Source organism: Perna viridis, chromosome 9 (assembly GCF_037379345.1).
Source record: "Perna viridis isolate PV_CMFRI_1.1 ecotype Kerala chromosome 9, ASM3737934v1, whole genome shotgun sequence".
Lineage (NCBI taxonomy): Eukaryota > Metazoa > Mollusca > Bivalvia > Mytilida > Mytilidae > Perna > Perna viridis.
Window position 1 is genome coordinate 14837632 of NC_142453.1, and position 25460 is coordinate 14863091.

The 25460-nt window shown below is 32.0% G+C and overlaps 1 protein-coding gene and 1 long non-coding RNA gene across 7 annotated transcripts in view; one reads left to right on the plus strand and one right to left on the minus strand.

Annotated features, from left to right (window-relative positions):
* Nucleotides 1-23961, plus strand: LOC148606908 (uncharacterized). Of its 3 annotated transcripts, none has more exons than XR_015915451.1 (5): nt 1-345; nt 3570-3949; nt 6151-6277; nt 19491-19612; nt 23860-23961. It is a non-coding gene; the product is annotated as an uncharacterized LOC148606908 (long non-coding RNA). The 3 variants fall into 3 exon arrangements; XR_015915453.1 differs by having other exon boundaries at nt 3868-3949; XR_015915452.1 differs by lacking the exons at nt 19491-19612; nt 23860-23961 and adding an exon at nt 7331-7706.
* The window catches only part of LOC148606909 (poly(A)-specific ribonuclease PNLDC1-like), a 29007-nt gene continuing 7501 nt past the window's right edge, over nt 3955-25460 (minus strand). Inside the window, exons 4-21 of one of the 4 annotated variants that reach the window (XM_088546760.1) lie at nt 23897-23972; nt 22140-22187; nt 19853-19947; nt 17439-17542; nt 16237-16322; nt 15568-15650; nt 14458-14518; nt 14054-14123; nt 13273-13358; nt 12874-12938; nt 11990-12057; nt 11318-11371; nt 10450-10492; nt 9682-9781; nt 7703-7792; nt 6299-6387; nt 5216-5314; nt 3955-4122 (exon numbers count right to left, since the gene is read on the minus strand). In XM_088546760.1, coding sequence (XP_088402886.1) covers nt 4053-4122; nt 5216-5314; nt 6299-6387; nt 7703-7792; nt 9682-9781; nt 10450-10492; nt 11318-11371; nt 11990-12057; nt 12874-12938; nt 13273-13358; nt 14054-14123; nt 14458-14518; nt 15568-15650; nt 16237-16322; nt 17439-17542; nt 19853-19947; nt 22140-22187; nt 23897-23972 — 1387 coding nt within the window. In that variant the 3' untranslated portion in view covers nt 3955-4052. Of the gene's footprint in view, nt 4123-5215; nt 5315-6298; nt 6388-7690; nt 8339-9681; nt 9782-10449; nt 10493-11317; nt 11372-11989; nt 12058-12873; nt 12939-13272; nt 13359-14053; nt 14124-14457; nt 14519-15567; nt 15651-16236; nt 16323-17438; nt 17543-19852; nt 19948-22139; nt 22188-23896; nt 23973-25460 lie in introns of those variants that run through there. The other 3 variants (XR_015915449.1, XR_015915450.1, XM_088546761.1) reach the window with 3 other exon arrangements.

Consider the following 25460-nt stretch of genomic DNA (forward strand, 5'->3'; position numbering starts at 1 on the left):
TTTTGGGAGATAACAGTTTTATCAGCGTATACTATTCATTTTAAGTGAGATTACATAAATGGGATGACGCTCACTTGGAGTATAAAAAATCTAGGTCATTTTAACATGATATATACACACTCAAAGTCCAATTGCAGATCAAGTATGGTACTGATCAGCATATTTTTTTCAATGAAACACCACGCGACTGGAAACTGTTCTACATCAGCTTAACACATGGCAGGCCAAGGAAGGACAAATACACAGTAAGACTGCCATTCCTCCCTACATCAGCTCAACACATGGCATATCACAGAAGGACATAGAGGATAATACGACACGGACAGCCGTTCCTTTATAATACAGGTCTGTGTTGAATGATGCAAAATTTCCGTCAGACATACTAAATGCCTTGCCTAGTAAAGAAAATAACCATTTTCTATAAAGATAATCAGCACTTAAATATAAATTTGTTTTTGTATATTTCGGACAGGTGTTTCCGTTGCTTTGCAATCATCTTTTGGTTTCCGAGGATGGTACACGCCTTGAATCTGTTCTCGAACAAGGGTTAATGAATTAAAACAAAACAAAAACTGCTGTTTTACTGCAAAAAGCATAACCTAAAATCGCTTACAACGTATGTCCTATCTATATAAAGACACATCAAATTTAAAATCAATTTGGAAATGAGATGATTACGACGAAATCGGATGACCGGAATGACAGACGGACAGACAAGTGATTCCAACATACCACCAACTCGTTAATTGGGGGTATGAAATATCGTCCTACAACTGCGACCTAATGGAGACTTTTATAGGTCTTACCATAAGGATATTAAATTCAACATCAGCAATTTCTTTCTATCTATTATGGTTTTCAAGTTTCTGCAAACTAATGACACAAGACAAAATTGTTCGCCTTTAAAGGGCCATTACTCTACAAAATGTAACCTTGACCCAAAGAAACTTTCTTAGGCTTTATCATAAGAACTACTTCATAAATGGGATGTTCTTTTCTATCAATTACGGGTTTTATTTTAAATTGAAAAAAAAAAAACAACAAAAACAACAAAAAACAACAAAAAACATAGTTCACCTTTCAAGTTACAACAACTATAACAAAATGTTGTCCTTCAACTTTGAACTAACATAGACTTGAAGCAAAATAGTGGAATAGTGGCTTTACTTATATGTTCTATAATCAAACACTGCAATCACATTTGTTTCCCCATAATCAACACAATATTTAAAGTAACCCATTTAAATAATGCTGATGACTAAATTTGGTAACAATCCACTCAGTAATTTCAGGAGAGAAGATTTTTTTTTAGAAATGTAAACAACCACAGATGCTAAGAAATGGCAAAATGACAATTGTGTTATCTCCCTTCACAATATGTTTTGTATTTAATGAAAATGATTTGTAAAATCCTTAACTTTGTGTGGTTTCAACATAGGTACTTTGGAATAATCTTTTAACCTTCTTTTATTGTTTGGAACCTTGTGGTCAGATTTTATAAAGATCAACCAACTAATACTCAAAGTTGTTATCACATCAAATCCAAGTGTCCCTGGACAATAACACAAACAAAGACTTGAATAACTGACAACCACAACAAGCACCATACAATCATATGACAATTTTCTTTGCAATCATTGAAAAATTCCAGATCCCTGAACTTTATTTTAACTCAGTTTTTGTGACAAAATATGGACAATAATGTATTGCAAAAAAAAGCTATTTATATTCATTTGATGTTACAGTTTGGGTTAATAAGGAACTGCAAACAGCTGTCCGAGTTGTAAGCCATGATACAAATTACCATTCTTTCCTCATTTCCAAAAACTTTGTAAAGAAAACTCGAATAAAAGGAAAAAAAGAAAAACAAGAGGCTCCCAGGAACCTGAATCGCTCACCTGGTTGAATTTTGCCTTTCAAGGGCAATAAATCAAACAAGAAGTCCAACAATTTTGACCCAAGAAAACTTTGATATGACTTATCATATGGATCATTTCAGTAAATGAAAGTCTAAATCTATTATAGTTTTCAAGACATTGGCTGAAAACTGTAAAAAAAGAAAAACCTGTCATTTTCCCCTGTCAAGGGCAATAACTCCTATAAGGTGTCTGAAAAATTTTATGCCTGAAGACTTTTGTAGTCCTAAAAATAAGGATCATTTCAGCTATTGAAAGAATTTGGCTAAACCTAACTGTTTTGGAGATATATGCGAAAAACTACTGTCTGACCCTTGTGTTCTATTTTTAGTAACAGTGGCCATGTTTTTCGACGGATCAAAAAACCCCACTAAAATTCAATGCAGGATACCCCAAGGTACACTTATATCGAGTTTTGTTTCAATTGATAAAATAGTGTCAGAGGAGGAGATTTTAGAAAGAAATAACATTAAATAGCAAAAAACTTTGAATAGAAAAAGGGCAATAACTCCAACATGGCTTAATAGATTAAAATGAAAATTTGACCGCAGATAGATCTCATCATGCTGAACACTTTTACCTCTTTCAAAATGGGCTAAACCTAACCATTTTGGAGATATGTGCAAAAAACTATTGTCTGACCCCTATGTTCTATTTTTAGTAACAGCCGCCATACTTTTCAATGGATCAAAAAAAATCCCCACTTCAGTTCTATGCAGGATACCCTAAGGAACATTAATACTAAGTTTGGTTCCAATTGGTCAAGTAGTGTCAGAGGAGAAGACTTTTGAAAGAAATTAAAAAAAGCAAAAAAACATCGAAAAAGGGCAATAACTCCAACGTGGCAGTACAGATTAATATGAAAATTTGACTGCAGATAGATCTCATTATGTTGAACATTTTCACCTGGTCAGGATTGGGCTTAACCTAACCCTTTTGGAGATATATGCAAAAAACTCTTGTCCGACCCCTATGCTCTATTTTTAGTAACTGCAGCCATGTTTTTCAACGGATCAGAAATCCCTACAACAATTCTATGCAGGATACCCTAAGGAACATCAATACCAAGTTTTGTTCCAATTGGTCAAGTAGTGTCAGAGTAGAAGATTTTTGAAAGAAATAACATTAAAAATAGCAAAAAAACGTTGAAAAAGGGCAATAACTCCAACCTGTCTAAATAGATTAAAATGAAAATTAGACCGCAGATAGATCTCATCATGCTGAACACTTTTACCCCCCCCCCCTCCATGTTAAAATTTAGCTAAACCTAACCGTTTTAGAGATGTATGTAAAAAACTAGTCTGACCCCTATGTTCTATTTTTAGTAACAGTGGCCATGTTTTTCGACAAATCAAAAATCCCCACATTGGTTCTATGCAGGATACCCCAAGGAACGTTCATACCAAGTTTGGTTCCAATTGGTGAAGTAGTGTCTGAGGAGAAGATTTTTGAAAGAAATAACATAAAAAACAGCAAAAAACGTTGAAAAAGGGCAATAACTCCAACATGGCTTAATAGATTAAAATGAAAATTTGACTGCAGATAGATCTCATCATTCTGAACACTTTTACCTCAATAAGAATTGGCTAAACCTAACCGTTTTGGAGGTATATGTAAAAAAACTACTGTTTGACCCCTATGTTCTATTTTCAGTAATGGCAGCCATGTTTTTTGACGGACCAAAAATCCCCACTTCAGTTCTATGCAGGATACCCCATGAACTATTCATACCAAGTTTGGTTCCAAATGGTCCAGTAGTTTCAGAGGATAAGAAATTTGAAAAATTGTTAACGATGACGGATGATGATGGACGCTTAGTGATGGCAATAGCTCACATGGCCTTCGGCCAGGTGAGCTAAAAAGGGAAAGGAAAGTGAATGTTCATTAATCCAGACTAACATCTTACCAAACTACACTTTGTATCATTGAAACACAAAAATATTTTTTTTAGTTATACAAGGTGTAGATGGATAGACTGATAGAAAAATAGACCATAGTATACATTCTACTGGAAGATGGGTGTAAAAATACAGGTAAGTCCACATAATGTTTTAATAAGTCTATCACAGATTCATTCAGCATGTGATTAACATCTATTACTGTTACAACATGTACTAAAGAGTCCAATGTAGGTTACTACGGTGACTGTCGTCTGCTGGACCATAACACCCATACACATAACCCACCAGATAATACCGTTCCAGCTCTACAAACAGGAAAACAATAATTAATGTATATGAATAGTTTCATCCATTCTTAGCCAGTGAAAAAAATGCATGTGACTATATAACCACTGGATGGTGCTAAAATTTCTGTGAGAGTTTTCCTGCCATATTACATTTCCAAGTTTTCTACAGATTTCATGGGAGAAACAGATTCTAACTCCAATGCTCTCGGGGATTACAAGATTGCTCCACTCTCAATAGTTAAATTTTAGAATTCAACCCACAAGCTTTAGTGAGTGGGTTAATCTAAAATTTAACTATTGAAAGTGATGAGATCTAGTAATCCCCTTCACACTGAAGGATAATCTATTTAAACTGGAGTGAGTGAATAACCAAAATATGATCATGCGTGTTGAAGGATGCCAAGATTTAATGAGTACCCTATGCTTTGTATCATGGTTTATCCAAACTATCGCCTCATTTCCCTATTTATAATATATAAAAAGATTTTCTGAATAATCATTATTAGTTTTATAAAATAAATTTCAATTTTGTGGTTGATATTCCAAATCATCAATTATGTCAATTATAGTTATTTGATCATTTCGGATGAAGGAGAAAAACACCTGTTCATATGCACTGATATCGACCTGTTACATTGACTTAAGCTTCAGTAAATATAATCTGAATGGGTCCAAATATTATGTACTGAATTTGTCAAAAAAGTCCAAATTGATAAATATACTGTAATTACCATAAAAATAATTAGAAGGTATTGCCGACTTTGATACTACCCACAACAAAATTTCTAAATTAACATGTATGTCTGTAGCAAAAACTTCCTTTTTTTAACTAAGCATCATATTTTTTTCCCTTTTAGTTAATGATCCAACACCAAACCACCAAAAATTAAAATAAATATAAAGTACATTGTCTAACTTATGTTAAATTTCAAAATTGCACACATTTTTAAAATCAATGACATTTTCTCACCCCAAAACCCCACTATTATTTAGTGTTACTTACAAATGGTATTTTGAACTCTATTGAGAAGAAAAATACTTAAAAAGTTTTCTGACATAGGTTCCTTAAATGCTTAAATATTTACGTACAATCTGAAAAAAAAAGACTTACAACAGAACATTCTTTATCCCTGGAGAATGTCTCCATATACTGTACTTAGCTACTGATATTCTCTCATGTTGTCTAAAATTCTTCAGTATATCTTTGGCACTGAAAAAGGAATGATAGTAGAGTTATTCTTCTTTGTATGAACAAGATCACAGAAATAGAACAACTTCTTTACTTAGACATATGAAATATCAAACAAAAAAAAACAGAAACTAATATATCAGTGAAGAAAGATGTATAGTCCTGAGAAATTTCTTATTCTAACATTTTCTAACAAAATAGAGCAAATTAGGCAGCCTTACAAACAAGAGGTTTCAAGGAGCCTGAATCAATCATCTGGTTAAATTTTGCCTTTCAATGGTAAAAAAATTGAACAAGGAGTTGTCCAACAATTTTGACTCAAGATTACTTTTTTCACCTTTCAAGGACGATAACTCTTACAACGAGTTGTGTGACAACTTTGATCCCTGGAGACTTTTGTAGGCCTTATAATAAGGATCATTTCAAAATTGAAAGAATTTGGCTAAACCTAACAGTTTTGGAGATATAATATGTAAAAAAACTATTGTCTGACCCCTATGTTCTATTTTTAGTAAGCCATGTTTATTGACCAATCAAAAATCCCCACATCTGTTCTGTGCAGGATACCACAAGAAACATTCATACAAAGTTTTTGATTCCAATTGGTGTAGTGTCAGAGGAGAAGATTTTTTAAAGAAATAACATTAAAAATAGCAAAAAACGTCGAAGAAGGGTAATAACTTCAACATGGCTTAACAGATTAAAAATGAATATTTGACCACAGACAGATCCCATCATGCTGAACACTTTTACCAAGTCAGAATTTGACTAAATCTAACAATTACCAAGATATATGCGAAAACTACTGACTGACCCCCTCATTCTATTTTTATTAATGGTGGTCATGTTTTTCACAGAGCAAAAATCTCCACACCAAGCTCGATTCCAATTGGTGAAGTAGTGTCAGAGAAGAGTCTTGAAAAATTGTTAACAATGACAACGGACACCATGTGATGGCAATAGCTTACATTGCCTTGGGCGAAGGTGAGCTAAAAAGTATCTTACCAGCCATAATTAGAAGTGGCCACCAATGCTGTTGTAGGTCCTCTTATCCTGACATCAACAGAACCATACTTAGAAAACCATCTGGCTATCTAAAGAGATACATGTGCATAAGATGTATGTCTTATATATTAAGGATACTTTTCTTTTCTTCAGAATCTATCATGTGTAAAAACTTCTGTTGGGGAACCTATTTTAATGGGTTTCTTTGTTGACCATACATGCATTTCACATCACTGTATAATAATTTTATAACAAGAGGCTGTAAAATACCTACCAACCAGATTTTTTTTTAATTGAAATTAGAATTGTGAGTGATTAACTTAAGGAAGTATTATTGAGTGTTCTTACAAAGATACATGTACATTCACCAATTCATAGAAAAGAATTCAAAATCAACTGAAAGAATGAACTTTTTGTCACAGATGCTATAGCATTTGTTGCATTTCAAGATATCAGTTCTTTGTATTAAATGGAATTCAAATAAATCTTTAAAATAAACATAACATTAAATGCTATTGGAAAATATGCAATTAGCATTGACCTTGACCTTTAACTTAAGTTATTTAAAAGCCCTTGATAATTTTTGTCAATGTCAAAATCTCTACAGTACACCCTTCCTAAACTGCCACTGTTCATTCAAACAACTGAATGGCTGTATAACACATTTAGCAATAAAGTGAGGAACGACATAACTACGGTAGGAGTGAAAGTGTAAAAACAATGATCCATTTTTACAAAATAAAATTGTTGTAAAACATGTAAGTGTATTAAGCCTCTTGTAAGTGTAAAACCAATTATTGTGACACTATCAATCCCATTGGAACTACTCAGACATTCTGGTTGTTTGCAGAGTAGTTCCAATTGGCTATTGATTAAAAATTGACCATTAAGATCACAGATGATTATGCCACTACCCCAAAAATCAATCCATGTCTTTCTCTTGTGATATGACTCCTTGTAGTAAAAATCATACCAGATCAATTCATTTTTACTCAAGTTATTATTCCAACATAGTGAAAATGCTTATTTCAGGCTCCTTTTGGCCCCTAATTCATACGGGATTTAAGTCTAAACTCCAAAATTGAGCACTGCAGACATGGACTACAATGCTGAAAAGAAGGTAGCCTTATAGATCATCATTGACAAACAGCAGGAAATCATTTCACTTGAGCTGGTACAGAGGGAGAAAAAAAAACACTGTACAGGAATTGCCAATCTGTAACTTCTATTTATAGCCCTTTGTTGTTAATAAAAAGATCATTATCTATATTGAGGAATGAAAAGAAAAAAAAGACCAGTAAAATCAAGATGACTTCGCAACAGTGAAAAATAAATCTCTGAATGTCCAATAGGTGAAATAAAAAATCAATATACATGTACATGAAACCAAACCTCAATCTATACCTGTCCTGCTTCTAGTTTATAAGAAGATTTCCGTGACTTAACATAAAGTAAATCTGGTCTCTGGGATTCTGGATCTTCACCGTCAATACACTACAAGTATATTCAATATATTTCTATAATCTGTGTAAAAATTCAATTCTCAAGTTATAGAAGATTACAGCTACCAGTCACACTATAAAAGATGAAAAGTAGAGAAAAGAAATGGGGTAGTTTTAATGAGACAACTATCTTGGCAGTCAAATACAAATTAATAATATTGTGAGAGATTTCAATAAAAAGCTTCGCCAAGTTCAGCACGATACTACCACAGCCAGTTGAACAGTGTCCACTTAAGGCAATTGTGGACACAATATTAGTTTTTGACACACATAACATAAGAACTCACAGTTTATTATGGACACATCAACTCATCCAGATACAATATTGCACAATATTTTGAAATTCAATTTAAGTAAAAATGTCTGCTTCATGGATCACTTTGCACCTCACTATCTTCCTCTTGTGATATGTCACTTTGTAATACATTTTCAAAATGATTCATTCACTAATAGCCAAGTTATTGTCTGGACATCAAGAAAATGCATGTTTCTGGCTTCCTTTTTGGCCCCTAATTACTGCAAAGTTCCAAGTTTTTACCTAAAAAATCAATCCAAGTCTGACCATCCTTGTATAGAATACTGTGGAACAATATCATAGACATTCCTATGCTTTTGATAGTGTGTTTATAGTTTATTTCCATGAACTGCTCGTCTTATGCCCTCTTTTTCCCCCTTTTTCTAAAACAGTTGGGGCCATAACTCCTAAAATCAATACCACCTACTTTTTGTGGTTTGGAACCTTGTTATAAAATTTAATCACGATCAACCTACTAATACTCAAGTTATCGCATGAATACCAAGTGTCTAGGGTCAACGAAACAACAATTCCAGTGCCATATCAATATTCCCTACTTGCGGAGCTCGTGATGCAGCCATATTTTATCCTGTTTTTGCAGAGTTACCTCCCGTAAGAGCAGGTATAATTTTCGAAGTCCCTCTAATCGATGTTTGGATTCAGGTGCAGAAAAAAGAGGTAACTCGAATGAAAACGGAATTCCCAGCAGACAAACACAACGGTGTATCTAAAATTTACAGGGTGTTTCATTTTGTTGGTAGGTTACATAAGGATGATTTTCATTTGTATCCCGGGTAAAGAAAATTTATGGCAGGGTCAGTAGAATGAGAAATTCCCTTTTGACTTTCGAGATTTGCTAAAGTATCGTCGATATCGGATGGAAAATCTTACATGTTACGATTAGACACCTGCTCCAAAGGGAGATAAATGTTGACAGAATGTTGGTCCGCAAGTCGGGAATCAGACTGCAATTTTTTGTGGTTGTAGAAAAAGAAAATACCCTTTGCTTAATGTGGACTTCTTGAAAACAATAATCTGATCCCCTTGCAGAGACATTAATCATCTTCCTCTATGAACATCTACATATGTTGCCTTGTCCCATATAAAATTTCATAAAAAAATATTTTGAGCAGTTAAGTTGCATTGATATTGTGGGTAGTATAATAAAATAAACAAGACCAAGACATGTTTGTTTAGAAGAAAATACTTGCAACATTATAAAATTTATAATAATTAATTCAAAATAATAAATAAATTGGGTGTTAAGTAATAATATTACGATCTAAGAAGCAGAAATCATTTCCACAAAAGACATAACTATTAAATCAAGCATAAATTACAGTCCAAGTATCACCATCTTTCCAAATTTTTTGCTCATCACTTGTAAGTCATTGCTCAATCACTCATGGTTCATTTTTTATCTTGCAGTGCTCATGGCTCAATCCATGACTCAAATGGGAAAATGAAGCATTACAGGGACTGTATGATGTAACAATGCTAAATTCTATTGTGTGATGTGATAATTTACTTTTACTAAAACAAGATTTTGAGAAATTGACACCAGTTGTATGACTTGGTTAACTTACTATATGGTTAATGTTGGCCCTGATTACATTGACTTTATTTACATATTGTGAAAAGGAATGTACATATCTTCTGAATGAACATGGTACAACATCTGAAGATCTAAAAATATATAAATATTATTAGAAAGTTGGTCTTATCATATAATGAAATCATGATAAAAGAAAACAAAACATAGCTTAAAAACGTACTTTTAAAACAAAAAACTTCTTAATGTACAACAATAAATGGAGATTAGTATCAATTGTTTCAAGTTAACAATGGTCTCCAGAATATATAATGTCTTGTTTTTTATTGTTTCAAGTTAACATTGGTCTCCAGAATATATAATGTCTTGCTTTTATTGTTTAAAGATGAATTTTTTTACAGTGCCATATACTACACAAAAACATACTGCATTTTTATAATGAAAACTAGAAAAGCTGTGAGCAAAACTCACTCGGTGATACCCTTGCTCCCCTCCATAGAAACCATATGGACACCCCAAAATGTCATTCAGATGGAAAAACAAAACAAAAAGAGATGCACAATGACAACAAGTGATAAAGAATGTGTGAAACATTTAGCAAATTCCATACAGCAGTTCAAGAGGAAATGTGGATTGTAAAGAACAATTAAAATCCATGGGTAGTATAAGAGAAATTGGGGCACCAGATATGTGGTTAGATGAAGAGACTGATAGACAAATAGGATGATTCATATGAATGTGACATGAATGAAATCAAAACTTGACTGAAGTTATCTCTATTTTATATTTGTTTAATACTTACAAAGTATCTTTAAATGTCTCTATGTGAGCTATTCTTAGAAAAACTGTAAATACATATACATGTATCATTATATAAACACATTCAAAAGATTCCGAAGTGAATAGGATTTAGAAACATTATCATAGTAATATACAAATATTTCAATTTACCATCAAAAGAAAGTCTACTTCCTCATAGCCTTATGTATTTGCATGAAACCTGTTACATGTATTCATTTTTCTGAAAAGAACCTATGCATTCCAAAATAGACTCCAATAACACTGTTGTTTTGTACACACAAAATGGGGATGCCGATCATTCCAACAATAATGAAAGAAATGGATGAGTGGATAAGGAGTAAGGAAGCAAGATACATATATATTAGACTGATTGATGATTGATATTAGAATTAGTGCAGTATAACTCAGCAAAATAATGCATTTTGCTCATGCAACACTGTTTTAGTGTCTAAACTTTTATTACTATATTAACAGGGTTATTCCATTATGTTATTTAAAACAATGTAGAAGACCATCTGATCACCAACTAGATACCCCCCCAATCATCCATTTGATAAAATGCAACTTTTGATCTCCAAACTGATTTGGATCATACTCTAAAATAAGAGGTGTACAATGGGGAACATGAAAAGATGTTATAAAAATTTTGTGAAAGTTCCATTAAATTGCATTAAGTGGTGTAGAAAGAGAAGGGATAAGAGATAAGTAGCCCTCTGCTTAATGGAAAAAAGGAAGTATGGCAGTACAGACTGAAGGAGGGAAACCCCCAATCACTATATACCCCTACTTCCTGGGGAAAAGAAATTTGGTTGACCCCAAGAAACAATATAGAAATGGGAGGATGAAATAATATGTGTTTGAATACATACCATAACCACACATGTATGAATCATAACCTGCTTGATGTGGTAGATCTTCTGACACTGTCAATATAAATAATTCATATACAACATAACATAGTGGTAAAAAAAATGATACATAAATAACGAGTCAACATTCTATGACTTCATATTAATGGCAACTGGATTCAAACTCCATGAAAAAATACTACACAGTAAATGTAGAAGTGTAAACTTAAAATAACTTTCACAGCCTGGTCCCACCTCATTACTGGTCAAGTGTAAACTTACAATAATTTTCACAGCCTCGTCCTAGCTCAATACTGGTCAAGTGTAAACTAACAACTTTCACAGCCTCGTCATAGCTCAATACTGGGGGAGTGTAAACTGACAATAACTTTCACAGCCTGGTCCCAGCTCAATACTGGGGGAGTGTAAACTAACAATAACTTTCACAGCCTGGTCCCAGCTCAATACTTGGGAAGTGTAAACTAACAATAACTTTCACAGCCTCGTCCTAGCTCAATACTGGGGGAGTGTAAACTAACAATAACTTTCACAGACTCATCCTAGCTCAATACTGGGGGAGTGTAAACTACTAATAACTTTCACAGCCTCGTCCTAGCTCAATACTGGGGGAGTGTAAACTAACAATAGCTTTCACAGCCTGGTCCTCTCAATACTGGGGGAGATTAAACTTACAATAACTTTCACAGCCTGGTCCCAGCTCAATACTTGGGGAGTGAATCACATGTTGCTGTCCCTTCTGGCTAACACAATAGAAAAAGATCATATAAAACTCTGTGGTAAAGTTTGTATCTTATTATCATTTCATCCAACAAACTCCATTTCATTTAATCTTATATCTAAAAAGATCATTAACTAGTTTTACAGATAGTGTTTCCTGTTTAAATAAACCACTCATTTCTTCCCTTTCCTATTTCAATGGTTTAGACAGATATGTGTTTACCTAACAAAAGCTTATAAGGTCAAGTAACACTTCTTGGTTCTCATGCCAAATAGGGGAGGTAAGCATATCTTTTCACCTCCTTATTGCCTAAAAGATTGATGAGGGTCTTTTTAACTTTGTATGTATTGATATAGTTATCTGGGATGATTTTACGAGGTTGTCAAAAAATGAGGAATTGGTAAAATTGGAAATAAATAAACAGTAAAAAAAAAAGAATCGTAATGGTAAAATTAGGATTTCAATTAGCATAATTCCGCTAAAAAACGGAAAAAAATTCTCCCCGGGTTATACAAGTGGATAAGGAGGCACCATTAAGGATATAAGGGAGGGCTAAGAACCAAGACATCCTTTCTAATTGTTTATGGTGTACCAATTTAAATGATTTTATGAATTATTACTTGTATAATCCAAACTAGATGTAAAATTTCCATTAAAAACAATAATATTACAGTTTCTCCATATATATATAACTACACAAATGAATAAAATTTTAAACCAATAAAAATTGTAAAAAAGCCTTTAGCAATTGGATTAATTTTTCTTTTAATCTTCTGTCAGGAGACAATGATATTACAGAATCTTCAATATTATACCAAATATATAATTGACCTATTACCTATGTAGTGACTGGTATAAACTTGACAATGCTGTGGACTCAAATAACCCTGTCTGCTCCAATGGCTACAAAATAAAAAAAAATACATAGGATATATTTTTGTGCTTAAATTTAATCCTTTCAGGTTAGAAACGAGTATTCTTTTTTTTATACATAATGAAATTTCAAATTCCAGGTCAAACCTTGAATAAATTTACAGTCTTTATGAAAAAGTATACTTTGAGAATATCTTGGCTCCTGCTGCTACAAGTCAATTTTGTTTAATTGTGGGGTATGTCGTATCAATCATTATCCTTTAAGGTAGAGCAAGTTGTGTAAAACTTTCATCTTTATGTTCCACAAAGAAGGGTTTAACAGTTCCTTTCTTTGTTTTAGAGGCAACAACCTTTCATTACAGACCTTTTTCAATGTACAGCTGATGTGTTTTGTATCAATGATTACTGGGAACAACTTGTGTAGTTCTGATTTGAATTCTCTGTAACTACCTACAATATAGCAATCAAAAGGTTCATATGTTGATTGTTATTCATATTTATAGCCATATGATATTTCCTTATCTCACCCATGTCACAATTAAACATATCATGTCTTACCAATATGAAGAAATAACGGCAAGCAGGGCATCCTGCGGCATTAAAAAACTAATACTGGTTTTAAAAATGAGAAAAAGAATCAAACACTGCCAAATATTGCAAGACTACAAAATCTCTGACACTTTAGAGAACTTGATATCTTACTGTTGGGTGTCTGAGATTTCCAGTCTCAGGGGTGTTAGATTCTGACATTAATAATTCAGTGGGAGACCATCAGCTTCAAAACTCAGTACTTAATCCAATGAAAAAAACTCTTCCGTGCTGAATGAAAATTTTTTACTAACTTTGCATATTAATACCTTAAATCTTATGAAAATGAATAAAAATGCATAAAAATTATTATTAATAAGTGTCACAATATTTATGTTTTAATCACATTCTTGCAACAAAAAGTGCATTGTAACGATTCCTAAATTTACAGTTCACTTAAGTTCAAGGAAAATGTCTAAGACTTACTAATAGTTGGCCACTGTATATAAACCTCATTATTTTTTCATTGTATAAGAAACACAAGTCTAAAGGTGTAATAAATTTTTTTTATCAACATAACTTTATAGAGTTGAAAAATCATAAAAAGAGTTACTTACGAGGCAAAGGTTTGTAGAATTTGTCATAATACAACAGAAGGTCCATTAACATATTGTGGCCTAAAATTGGCTGAAAAAGATAAACTTAATTCACTAGAATATATTTTCAAGGAAAAAATCTATTCCTGACACCTGTCCTCCATTTTGTATGTTTGTTTGTCAAATTATTTCCTCTCTCTTCAAAAATGTATTATATACTGGGAAACATAATTTTTATTTCTTAATTGTAAATGACAAACAAACAGGGGTAAAACACAAAATGTCAACTATTTTTTTTTAATAGTTGTGAAAGCATAAAAATTATTCGCCCTATATTTTCTGAGTTTACTTGTTAATGTTTGACAATTCATTTCACAGAAGGTTTATACACTATATTATATTATAGGTTTATAATTCATACCTACCTTTTTGGCTTGGGTTAATAATCTGAAAATTCTTGTGAACCCTATTAAGCTGTCTTTTAAGCTGCAAATAGATCATTACATGCACTACTTTTCAAAATTGTCCAATTACAAAAAAGATCAAATTGAAAATGAATGTCTATCAGGAAGTAAGCAATAGGTGATAATGTGCACAAAGTACACATAAATTATATCCTCTATAAAAGTCAAATCCATATAAAATCTGAGGCTTGCTATTTTAAATATTATCGGTCCTAAATAAATATTTAACCAAGTGTATACAAAGAAAAGTTCTATCTACGCATAAAAAAAATTTCAAAGGAACTCTCCTTTTCAATTTTCTTGACATTTTATTTCAAAAGCACATGGTAATACATAGCTGATGTTAGAATATTGGCCTAAATATGATCAAAATTGCCAATACAATACAAAATACAAAAGTGTGCCAATACGGAATTTAGCTGTCCAATACATCATATTGACCTGATTAAAATTCATATTGGCCTAGTCAGTCAATAATTGTGTAAGGTTTTGCATATTAGCTGAGTTATGTTATTATACTTTATTGAGTAACCAGTCCAATACATAAAAAAGTATTGTGTAAGGTTTTCTGTATTGGTTAATTTGATTGGTCCAAGGCAAGCAATACTAGACTGAGGCGTAGTTCAAATCTACTATGGCTAACCAAGGACCAATAACTAAGTCATTATGGAAACCTGCAATTGTATCTATACAATATGTTCTTATTGTCTATTCTAATATGGATTTCCAATATTGGACTGGTCAGAACAGGGCCAAAATGGATATTAGAAAGGTAGTTGTCATATTGGCATACTCATAAATTTGTATAATATTGAAGATTGAAGGTTATTTCTATTGTTAGTTAATAATTATAGTATCATTATGTAAGGACCAGAAATGTATTGGCACAGGTAAAAGCTGTATTGGATGGCTAAATCCCATAATGGTGCACTTGCATATTTTGTACAGTATTGGCAGTTTTAATCATATTTAGGCTATTGATATTCAAATGTTTATCAATTTTGCAAGCTCTTAAAAAAATATGATAAAGTTGAAAACTTATTTAAAAATGTATCTGCATTTAAAGCTTACGATGTTGTTTGTTCTGATTTTGATTTCAATTCTTCATTTTCCAACTTTTTTCTTGTTTCTTTATCTACTCTTTCTATCTTTATCTGAAAATAAATTACTACCTTATTACCTACAAAACATGAAAACAATGAAAGTTTTCATATTTTTGAACATTAAAATTTATATTTGCATAGCAATATTAAAGGATTACATGATAAAATAGTTACTCTGTACATCAGGGTATGTTTTTATTAACCAAAAGCCACAAACAATTGAAACTACAATTTGGACAAGTAAAAGTTACCCATACTTCATACTTACTCAGGGGACAATCAAATCTTACTTATTTTTCAAAATGCATTCACTAAAGGACAACCTAGGTTTCAATTTGGGCAAGTAGAATTTTCATCAAATTGTCCAATAGGACAAGGGTCATAAAAGTTAAATGTCATATTGTCACATCCTTTACATGTACATCAATAATAGGTCATACCCATGGGAACATGTATTCATGGAGGCTATTTCAGCCATTGGTAATGCCTTATGTTGTTTTTATTACAATAGAAAACATTGCAAAATATCTTAGAAGTAACACAATTACACATTTTACCAGTAAAAAAAATTGTCAGCCTTAAAAATTCATGAAAAGGTTTTCCATTCCTCATAGAACTAAATTTTGACATTACTCACAGTATCTTTCTCTATGGTTGTCCATATATCAGAAAATCTATTCCGTAATTCTGAATGAATTATATAATCTTGTATTCCATCAAAATCTGAAACAAATCGAACTATGATATTACACAATTGAAGTAAAAGTATATCATTATATTTTAAGTATGACAGTTTATAATATACAATTAAACCTGTATTAAACAGTCACCTCTGGGGAATACTTAAAGTGACCTTTATAGAGAGGTGACCTTTGGAATGAGGTTACCAATAGTGATGTAGAAAGACTTTGATGTCAGCATATAATCCCATATTCCTTTAGATTGTACTATCTCTGATTGTCATAATATTACTTGTAGTTGTCTATCATTTTCAGAAGTAGATTCATGTATTTAAAAATGTATTCATTCAAAATATCATTCAGATAAAAATATATGACAATAAAAAACAAAGTATTTCCTCATTTCCCGTTTTATGTTGTTTTCACCATCTATGTTATTTTCAATGTCCTCTATAATTTCTGCTTTTCTTTTCGGCAATTTTAGTGATTTGTGTTTTTACGACATCCATTTCCTTTAAAACAGCACTTTTTTTTTTGGTTTTTGCTACAAAATGTCTTGTATAGTAAGAAATTATCTTTGACATATACTATGAAAACTGGTATCAGATTTACAATCAGGACTTTTTAATTACTCTAAAAATTATTTAATGAGGAAAACAAAAGAGTCTAAAATGATGAAAGCTTCAATCAGTACCAAGGTCTCTGACTTCTCATATACAAAGTTTAACATTTGATTTGTTGATGAAACACCACCCTGGCTCATAAAAACGGTGGCCTTAACTTAAGGGCTGTTCCATTAAAACATATGAGGTACCCAGGGAGGGTATTTTTTCATCAGGGGAATCACCAATAGAAGTTCTATTGATGTTTTGTATAAAACTTCATATTTTGTCAAGAGACCTGAACACCCACCCATATTCAAAGAATTTGAAAAGTGTCTTCCCACTGTCCCTCACATGTTTTACTGGAACAGCACTTAGTAGATTACTTAAATTTGTACTTGGTAAATAACTGATGTGTATAGATAACTATACTTATTGAATGGATAAAAATACGCCAAGTATGTATACAATCACGCAATTTTATAATTTGTGAGTTAAATAAAATCAACCATGTTACCAATAAGAAAGAATGGTGTCAACTTAGTGTTAGCAGGTACCTTCATCATTTTTAGATATTTCTAAAGGACTGTTAGACTGGAGTCCAAACATCCATTCAGCAACAATAGAACACAATCTCTGTATGGCAGACTCATCTACTTCCCTAGAGTTAAAATAATGGGGAAAAAACATAACTAAACTTTTTTCATTTTTAAATTTATAAAGTTAAAACCAAATGTATTTGTTACCTACATGTAAGTTCATCACTAAAATAAAAATTTTATACAACTAAACATGGTATTAATTTCCTTTATAACTACAAAACACCTAAAAAACTGTCATAGTGGGAGGTAAATATATTGAAAAATGAATTGCAATGGGAAAATTAAGATTTGAAAAAAGTGGAATAATGCTTAAGCATGTTAAGAGTGTAAAAAATAAGATCTGAAATATAGCTTTTTCTTCATTAAGTGGAGGTTTAGCTTTCTCCATTCAGCTTTTTTAAATGTATCTCTCACTTTGAGAGTAGTCTTGCTTACACTACTTAAGTAAATTCAGACAATGTCAATGGTATAGGTGATTCATGGAACAGAAAAAAAAAACCACCAATAATATCTACAAGTCTACATTATGTAATATTTTTATATATCTATAGACTTTTTTGCATACAGATCTGCATTTTTGAGAAAACCATGCATTCAACTCAAATCAACCAAGTCAAGAAGGAAAATCAATGCAAACCATCAATTTCCTGTACAATCTACGGTATGCAACAACCAAATGAAAAACCAAGACATGTTATGTGGTCTATAACTGTTTCTGAATTAAAAAAAACAAATTTTGCAGGTTTTTGCATGAATAACCTTATGTATGATATTATTAAAGAACGCAACGTAATTGTATTTAAATTGGTATTTGATTTTTTAACAAATATTCTGGTTAAGTGATAACAAGAGTTGACGGGAAAAACATGTAAAATAAAAAGCTTTACCTTATGCAGCATAATTTGACAACAGCTGGTTGAACTCTGTTCATTTGAGGCAAGTGTAAACACAATATTAATTTTTGACACACTACATATTTGGACTTACAGTTCATTATGAACGCAACAACTCATTTGGACACAATATTGCACAATAAAAATTTGAAATTCAATTTTAGTATAAAGGTTTGCTTCATGGATCAATTTGTACCTCATTATCTCAAAACACAGTAAATGATAGGGTTAATTTTGTTAGCAAACTTCTTTAAGCTCTTGTATTTTGGCTGGGATTTTCAAATGAAATCCATTTTTTTTTTAAATCACACCAATAATTTTTAAGTCAATTTTTTAAAGTTTGGTCCCTTTTGGCCCCTTATAACTCAAAAACTGAATATGTGAAATCCGAAAAATGCAGGTAGGGATTGTCATGAAGAATCTAAATCAGACCAGAAATTAAGAAGCTATCCACAAGAAATCAGAAAAAATACTTGTTTTGGGCACCTTCATGCCCCATTATTATTACTTTGCCCTCGTCATAACCCCAAAAATCAATCCCAGTCTTTCTTTTGTGATGTGGCACTTTGAAATACAATTTCAAAAAGTTTTCACTAGTAGTCAAGTTATTGTTTGGACATCAGGAAAATGCATGTTTCCTGCCCCCTTTTTTTGGGACCCAAATTTCATTAATTGCTTGTTTCAGGCCCCTTTTTGGGCACTAATTCTAAAATAGATGGGGCTATAACTTCTGAAATCAATACCAACCTTCCTTTTGCAGTTTGGAACCTTGTTGCATGAAACATACCACAGCAAGTTTTTTGCAGTCATATAACAAAAATATTTATGGCAGATAAGAACAAATTCACTGGCTAACATTGTAAACTTCAGTATGTATTTCACTACTGAACCAATAAATACCTTAAAACATGCATATGCCTAGGTGTCATTTAAAAAGATTTTCTACAACCTTTTTCATAGATATTTTCTAAAGTTGCAGTGTTATTAAATCACTCAAATTGAGCCTTTTCAACTCAAACATTGACCAATCAGATCACTTGAAATTGAAGATATGAGGAAAAACTAGAGATTTGAGGAAATTCTTAACTTACGGTTGTTTTTTTTTTTAATCCAGGCCTGATGACACTGTATCAGACTTTAAGGTTGTTTGAGGGTAAATGCAAAGAACATCTGATATGAACAACCTTGATTAGCCACAGAGGATAGGAGGAAATGAAGCATAGCTTTTTTGTCCAGGTAAATAGAAGACAAATCTTTGGAATAATTAGTTGAAATATCACACTTGATTTACTTTAAAAATAAATACTGAAGTAAAATAAAATTGTTAACGTGAAATTTTTGCTGAAGTAGTGACTTAATCAACAAAGCATGAGAAGCCAGATACTGGTCTGACAACCTGATTTCTATATTGGGAAAGTTCATTTTTCTAAAGGAAATCAGAATCTTTTAAATTCTTAAGTACTATTGTATACTTACCTCTCTAAACCTTGAAATAAGTCTTTCCTTTCTAAGTACAGTGATAACTGCTGTTCTTGTTCTTCATTCATATAAGATATCCCATTGTATATAAACTGAAAAGATACTGCATTAAATATAAACAGAAAAGATACCTCATTTGTATATATATAAAATGAAAAGATATCCTATTAAATTTGTACATATAACTGAAAAGATATCCTATTAAATATAATCTGTTTTCAGTTTAGATAACCCATTATATATGAACTAAAAAGATACCCATATTATATACAGACTGAAAAGACATCCTATCACATGTATACATAAACTTCATTTATTCATTCATGTCTTTATTTCTTCTTAAAGAGGTATCAGTTTAGCTGAATCACCAACATGGTAATTTAACTGTACACCCATACTTTTTAACTTCATTTAATTGAATTGGCATTGAATACTGGTAATTTCTGTGCTACATCTCAAAACAAACTTAACAACTGGCATAACAAATCATACATACAGTTTCTAGCACTTCAAACCTCTCTTAAAGTCTGTCAGAATCTGTCAGGAAAACTGTTCTACGACAGCAAATAAAACAGAAATCCTGACCAGGTCTGACAGAAGCTGTCCTGGGTCAGAACACATTTTCCCCTATTTCCCGACAGATCCTGCCAGAAACTGTTCTGGGTTGTGACAATGAAATACAAAAAGCTGTTCTTAACTGCCATACCCCTAGACAGTTCCCGACACTAAATCTATCTACACTGTGTTAAGTAATTTAGTACAGCAATTAATAATGGAAACAAATTAGCAAATCCGATAAGAAAAAAAAATCTTGATTTCAAAATTTACATTGAATAATTTCCAGATTTTATAGAGCTGATCATGATCATCATCTGACAATCACTCGATCGTGGTTCATTTTCCAACATTCGGCGCTCATCGTTCAGAAATTATTATTGTTTACATATATAATTTTAAACATTCTGTCATAGACCTGTAATTAAATTCTGTTTTTTATATTACAGGTCTATGATTCTGTTCTAAGTGTAAAAACGGTAACCGATAACTTTCAGGTGTTTGGTAATTTTCACACCAAGTTCAAGACTGATAAAGTAATATTTGAGTGAAAGTACTTTTAAAATTACATTCAAAATAGGGTCTCAAATCATTCTATAAAATGTTCAAATTGACAATATTAGCTTAAAGGTGACTGCTATCAATATATTTCAGTCAAAATTCTTTAAAATGCCATTTAATATAAATATAAGTATCATATGGGTACCTTACAACATATATATTTCAAACAAAATTCTTAAAATTGACATATTTTTTGCAAATGTATATGAGTGCTAGCACTTTTGAAATTCTTTAAAGCCAGGGGCGTAGCACCTGGTAAGGCCTGGACGGTACCAATAATTTTTGTTGGTACATCATGCCGTTCATAAGTTTTGTCAAAAATTGAAAAAAAAGAGTTCAAAAATAATAAGCTAAGCCCTGAAAGACCCTGACAAGATGTATCAGGGATCAGAACAGTTTAGACTTGTTTTATGACAGCAAACCCTGATAAAATCAAAGAAAGGTTAGAAGTGATCGCAACTGTACACAGTATAAACCTTGTGTTAGAATATCAAGTGGTTGTGTTATGTTCCAGTAGTAGCAAAGAAAATTATCAAATCCCACAATATGGTACAGTTCTATAAAGCTTGTGTCAAAATATCATGTGGCTGTGACAAGTACCAGTAGTAACACAGAAAATCAACAAATCTCACAATATGGTACAGTTATATAAACCTTGTGTCCAAATATCAAGTGGCTGTGACAAGTACCAGTAGCAACACAGAAAATTATCAGACCTCACAGTATGATACACTTGTATAAACCTTGTGTCCAAATATCAAGTGTTTGTGACAAGTACCAATAGAAGCACAGAAAATTATCAAATCTCACAATATGGTACACTTACATAAACCTTGTGTCCAAATATCAAGAGGCTGTGACAAGTACCGATAGCAGCACAGAAAATTATCAAATCTCACAATATGGCACACTTATATAAACCTTGTGTTAGAATATCAAGTGGCTGTGACAAGTAGCTGCTCCTCAGAAAATCAGTTATAACAAAAGTATGACAGATATACGAGAGGCTACAGCATACTACACTCATTTGGAGAAGGGATATAACAATAACTTCATTGAATATCCAAAGTACCCATGACAGACAGACAGACAGACAACATACACAATAATATCTCACATCTGTATTGATTGGCAAAATGAATGATCCAGTATTTCTAGTGAAACTTACCTTATTAAAATCAAATTTATATTTACACAAGAATCTGAGACTACTTGCCTACAAAATATGAAAATAGGGCATTAATGTTAGTGATTTTATGCAGTTTTGTATGGTACATGTACTTAACAACTGTGTAAAGTTTAAAACAATTTAATTGATCGGTTTTCAAGTTTTCATCTGGAAACCATCAGGGATAAATAGACTGTCAGATGGACTGACATGCACCTTTTTGAAGGGTATCACATAATACCTCACCACTTCATGTCGTGGTATACAAGAATTTATATGTTCTAGCAGAGAGTCAAATATTATACATAGATAAAGGAACAAATGCACCATGGTATTAAAAAAATTGTAAATACTTACAGAGATCACCAAATGACTTCAACACACTTTTAAGTAAGCTCTGAAAGGCCCTGACAATGCAGTAATAAAATCTAAGATAACAGAACAAGTACATTTCTTTAAAATAAACTAAAGAGTCAACAACATAAAGACACATTATTGACCAACATCTTACATGTCTGTGTTGGGGTTAAACTAGTTTATAACTACTCCCCTTAAATGTAAGGTCAAACTATCTCCCTTAAATGTAAAGTCAAACTATCCCTCTTAGATGTCAGGTCAAACTATCCCCCTTAAATGTAAGGTCAAAAATAAACTGAAACAAAAAACAAACACATCATAAATTTACTAAGTAATACATCCAATTCACTTCATGGAATACATCAACATACAACATACAGACACAATGAGAATCCTCTCAGCAATTGAAAGCTAGCTCTGAACATATTAAAGAATTACAATACCATCAATTACCAGCATTAAAAACAATTGGTCACTACAATTCCAGTGGACTGGATTTGGAGTAGTAACATTAGGTACTAAATAGGTAAGATTTGATGTAGTGCAACACTAAAAAAGGACAAGTTTTTTTACAAAGGGATGCAATTCGGGGTCGAAATATCTGTTTTTGTGACAATAAGGTTCATAGAATAAATAATGAAATGATATCCTTTACAAATAAATCTATTAAGGGCAGTTGATGAACTACAAACACTAAAATCTACTTCAAGTTATTTGAAAGTTATAATATCTTTAGGTAGATAAAGAAAGGTTTAAAGCTAGAAATGCTGTGAGTAAGCCCACAAGACAAGAATTGTTATCCCCAAATCAATATCAACCATTATTTGTGGTAAAGAATCTTGTTATAAAATCTTATCAACATCTATCAACTTATACTCAGATTATTGCTTAAAAACCAAGTGTCTACAGATGTGGACAATGACAGTGCTGTAACATTATATGACAATAAGATATTTGCAGTCCTAAAAAATGAGAATTGTCCATGCTGTCTTTTATCAATCTACTTCCATTAAATTTATTATCCTTGACTGTCCATAAAATAATATTATAAAATCATCATTGGTGAAAATATTCATGATAGTTTATTTGTGATTACATTATCAGAGATTCTATCAAAAATATTTAACACAAATGTGCTTCCGTTGCCTGAGGCAAAAATCTAAGTCTACCAATAATTATATTTTTTATTTCTTGTAAAATTTGAAAACTATTTCAGGCAGGTAAATTCCCATTCTAAGCCCATCTTTCCTTTTATATAAAAATAAGTCTATATGAATGAAGCAATTCCTTGACAGAAACTTTAATTGTGTAAATGATCCTTTACAAAAAATAAAAAAGTTAATACAAATTTACCATTTTACAGTTACTTTCAAAAAGGAAACTTATGATAGATGGAATACCTGACACACAAATCTGACATCTAAAGGTCCAAATACAGGTGGATACAGGTAAAAATTAAAGGTGTGAGCAATATATCTACAAATAAAATCAATTAGAAATAAGAAAACAGCTTTCCAATCACACAATGATTTTCCCTGTTACATGTACTACTTGGGAACAACCACATTTTGACATTACTAGTCAAGATGTAGACATTACTGGGTCTAAAGTATAGGTATAATTCCCAAAAATAGTTTCTATTGATAAATTTCTTTTTTTTCAGTCTTTGATAATCCATATCATAATACAAGAGGTAAAAATTTGTCTATTTTGCATGTTTTGTCTTATTACATACACTAGTACATGTACGTGTACATAATATATATGATAATATTACCAGAAGTTGTCCTTGCTGGTAATAATTATACGACCATTACTCTACTTTCATGGAGTAATGATGAAACTTTGATACAAACCCAGACCAAGAATATCATTCAATAATTTTTAAAGAATTTTTAAAGTTGCTAATATTGTTAGCAACTTCTTGTACTCATAATTTCAGTACTTTACATTGGCATAAGATTTGCCTAATTATATATTACTACTCCACATTAAGCTGCTGATCTGTGCTGTGTTTACCGTCATAGCTTCATACAAGATCAAAATGTATCTCTTAAATATCATACACATGTGTTCTATGTGTGTTTTTTGTTTGTATGAGATCATTTAAAGATGAAATAATCCTTTAGCATTGAACATTACCCAGTTTCCAATTCAGACAAAGATCGCTACAAATTTTAGAGAAACTTATGGAACAAAAACACTACCCGCACTTCCTGGTAAATAGTTGTTTTGATTGAAAAACATTCGGGTCATCACTGCCTCGAAAGAGTAATCATATCATGGGAACCAAGCTTCTAGCAGAAGTCACCCATTTTAGAGCATATTGCATTCGTGCCCTTTCGGGTGTTGAAAGCAAGCCAAAATCAATGACAAAAAATATTTGACGATTAGTGACTTTGAAGACATCAGTCTTTGATTTCTACTTATGTTTACTGGTTACAGGTAGAGTGTTAATATGTCCAGATAACAGAGTAGTGTCTAATATGTCCAGATAACAGAGTAGTGTCTAATATGTCCAGATAATAGAGTCGTGTCAATATGTCCAGATAATAGAGTCGTGTCAATATGTCCAGATAATAGAGTCGTGTCAATATGTCATGATACTAGAGTAGTGATAATATGTCATGATACTAGAGTGATGATAATATGTCATGATACTAGAGTAGTGTCAATATGTCATGATACTAGAGTGATGATAATATGTCATGATACTAGAGCAGTGATAATATGTCATGATACTAGAGTGATGATAATATGTCATGATACTAGAGTAGTGATAATATGTCATGATACTAGAGTGATGATAATATGTCATGATACTAGAGTAGTGATAATATGTCATGATACTAGAGTAATGATAATATGTCATGATACAAGCAGGGTTTTAGCTTTTGTGTAGAGCACGAACAACATATGATGGGCAGCAGAATTTTGTAAATAGTCAGTAGTATCATAAAATAA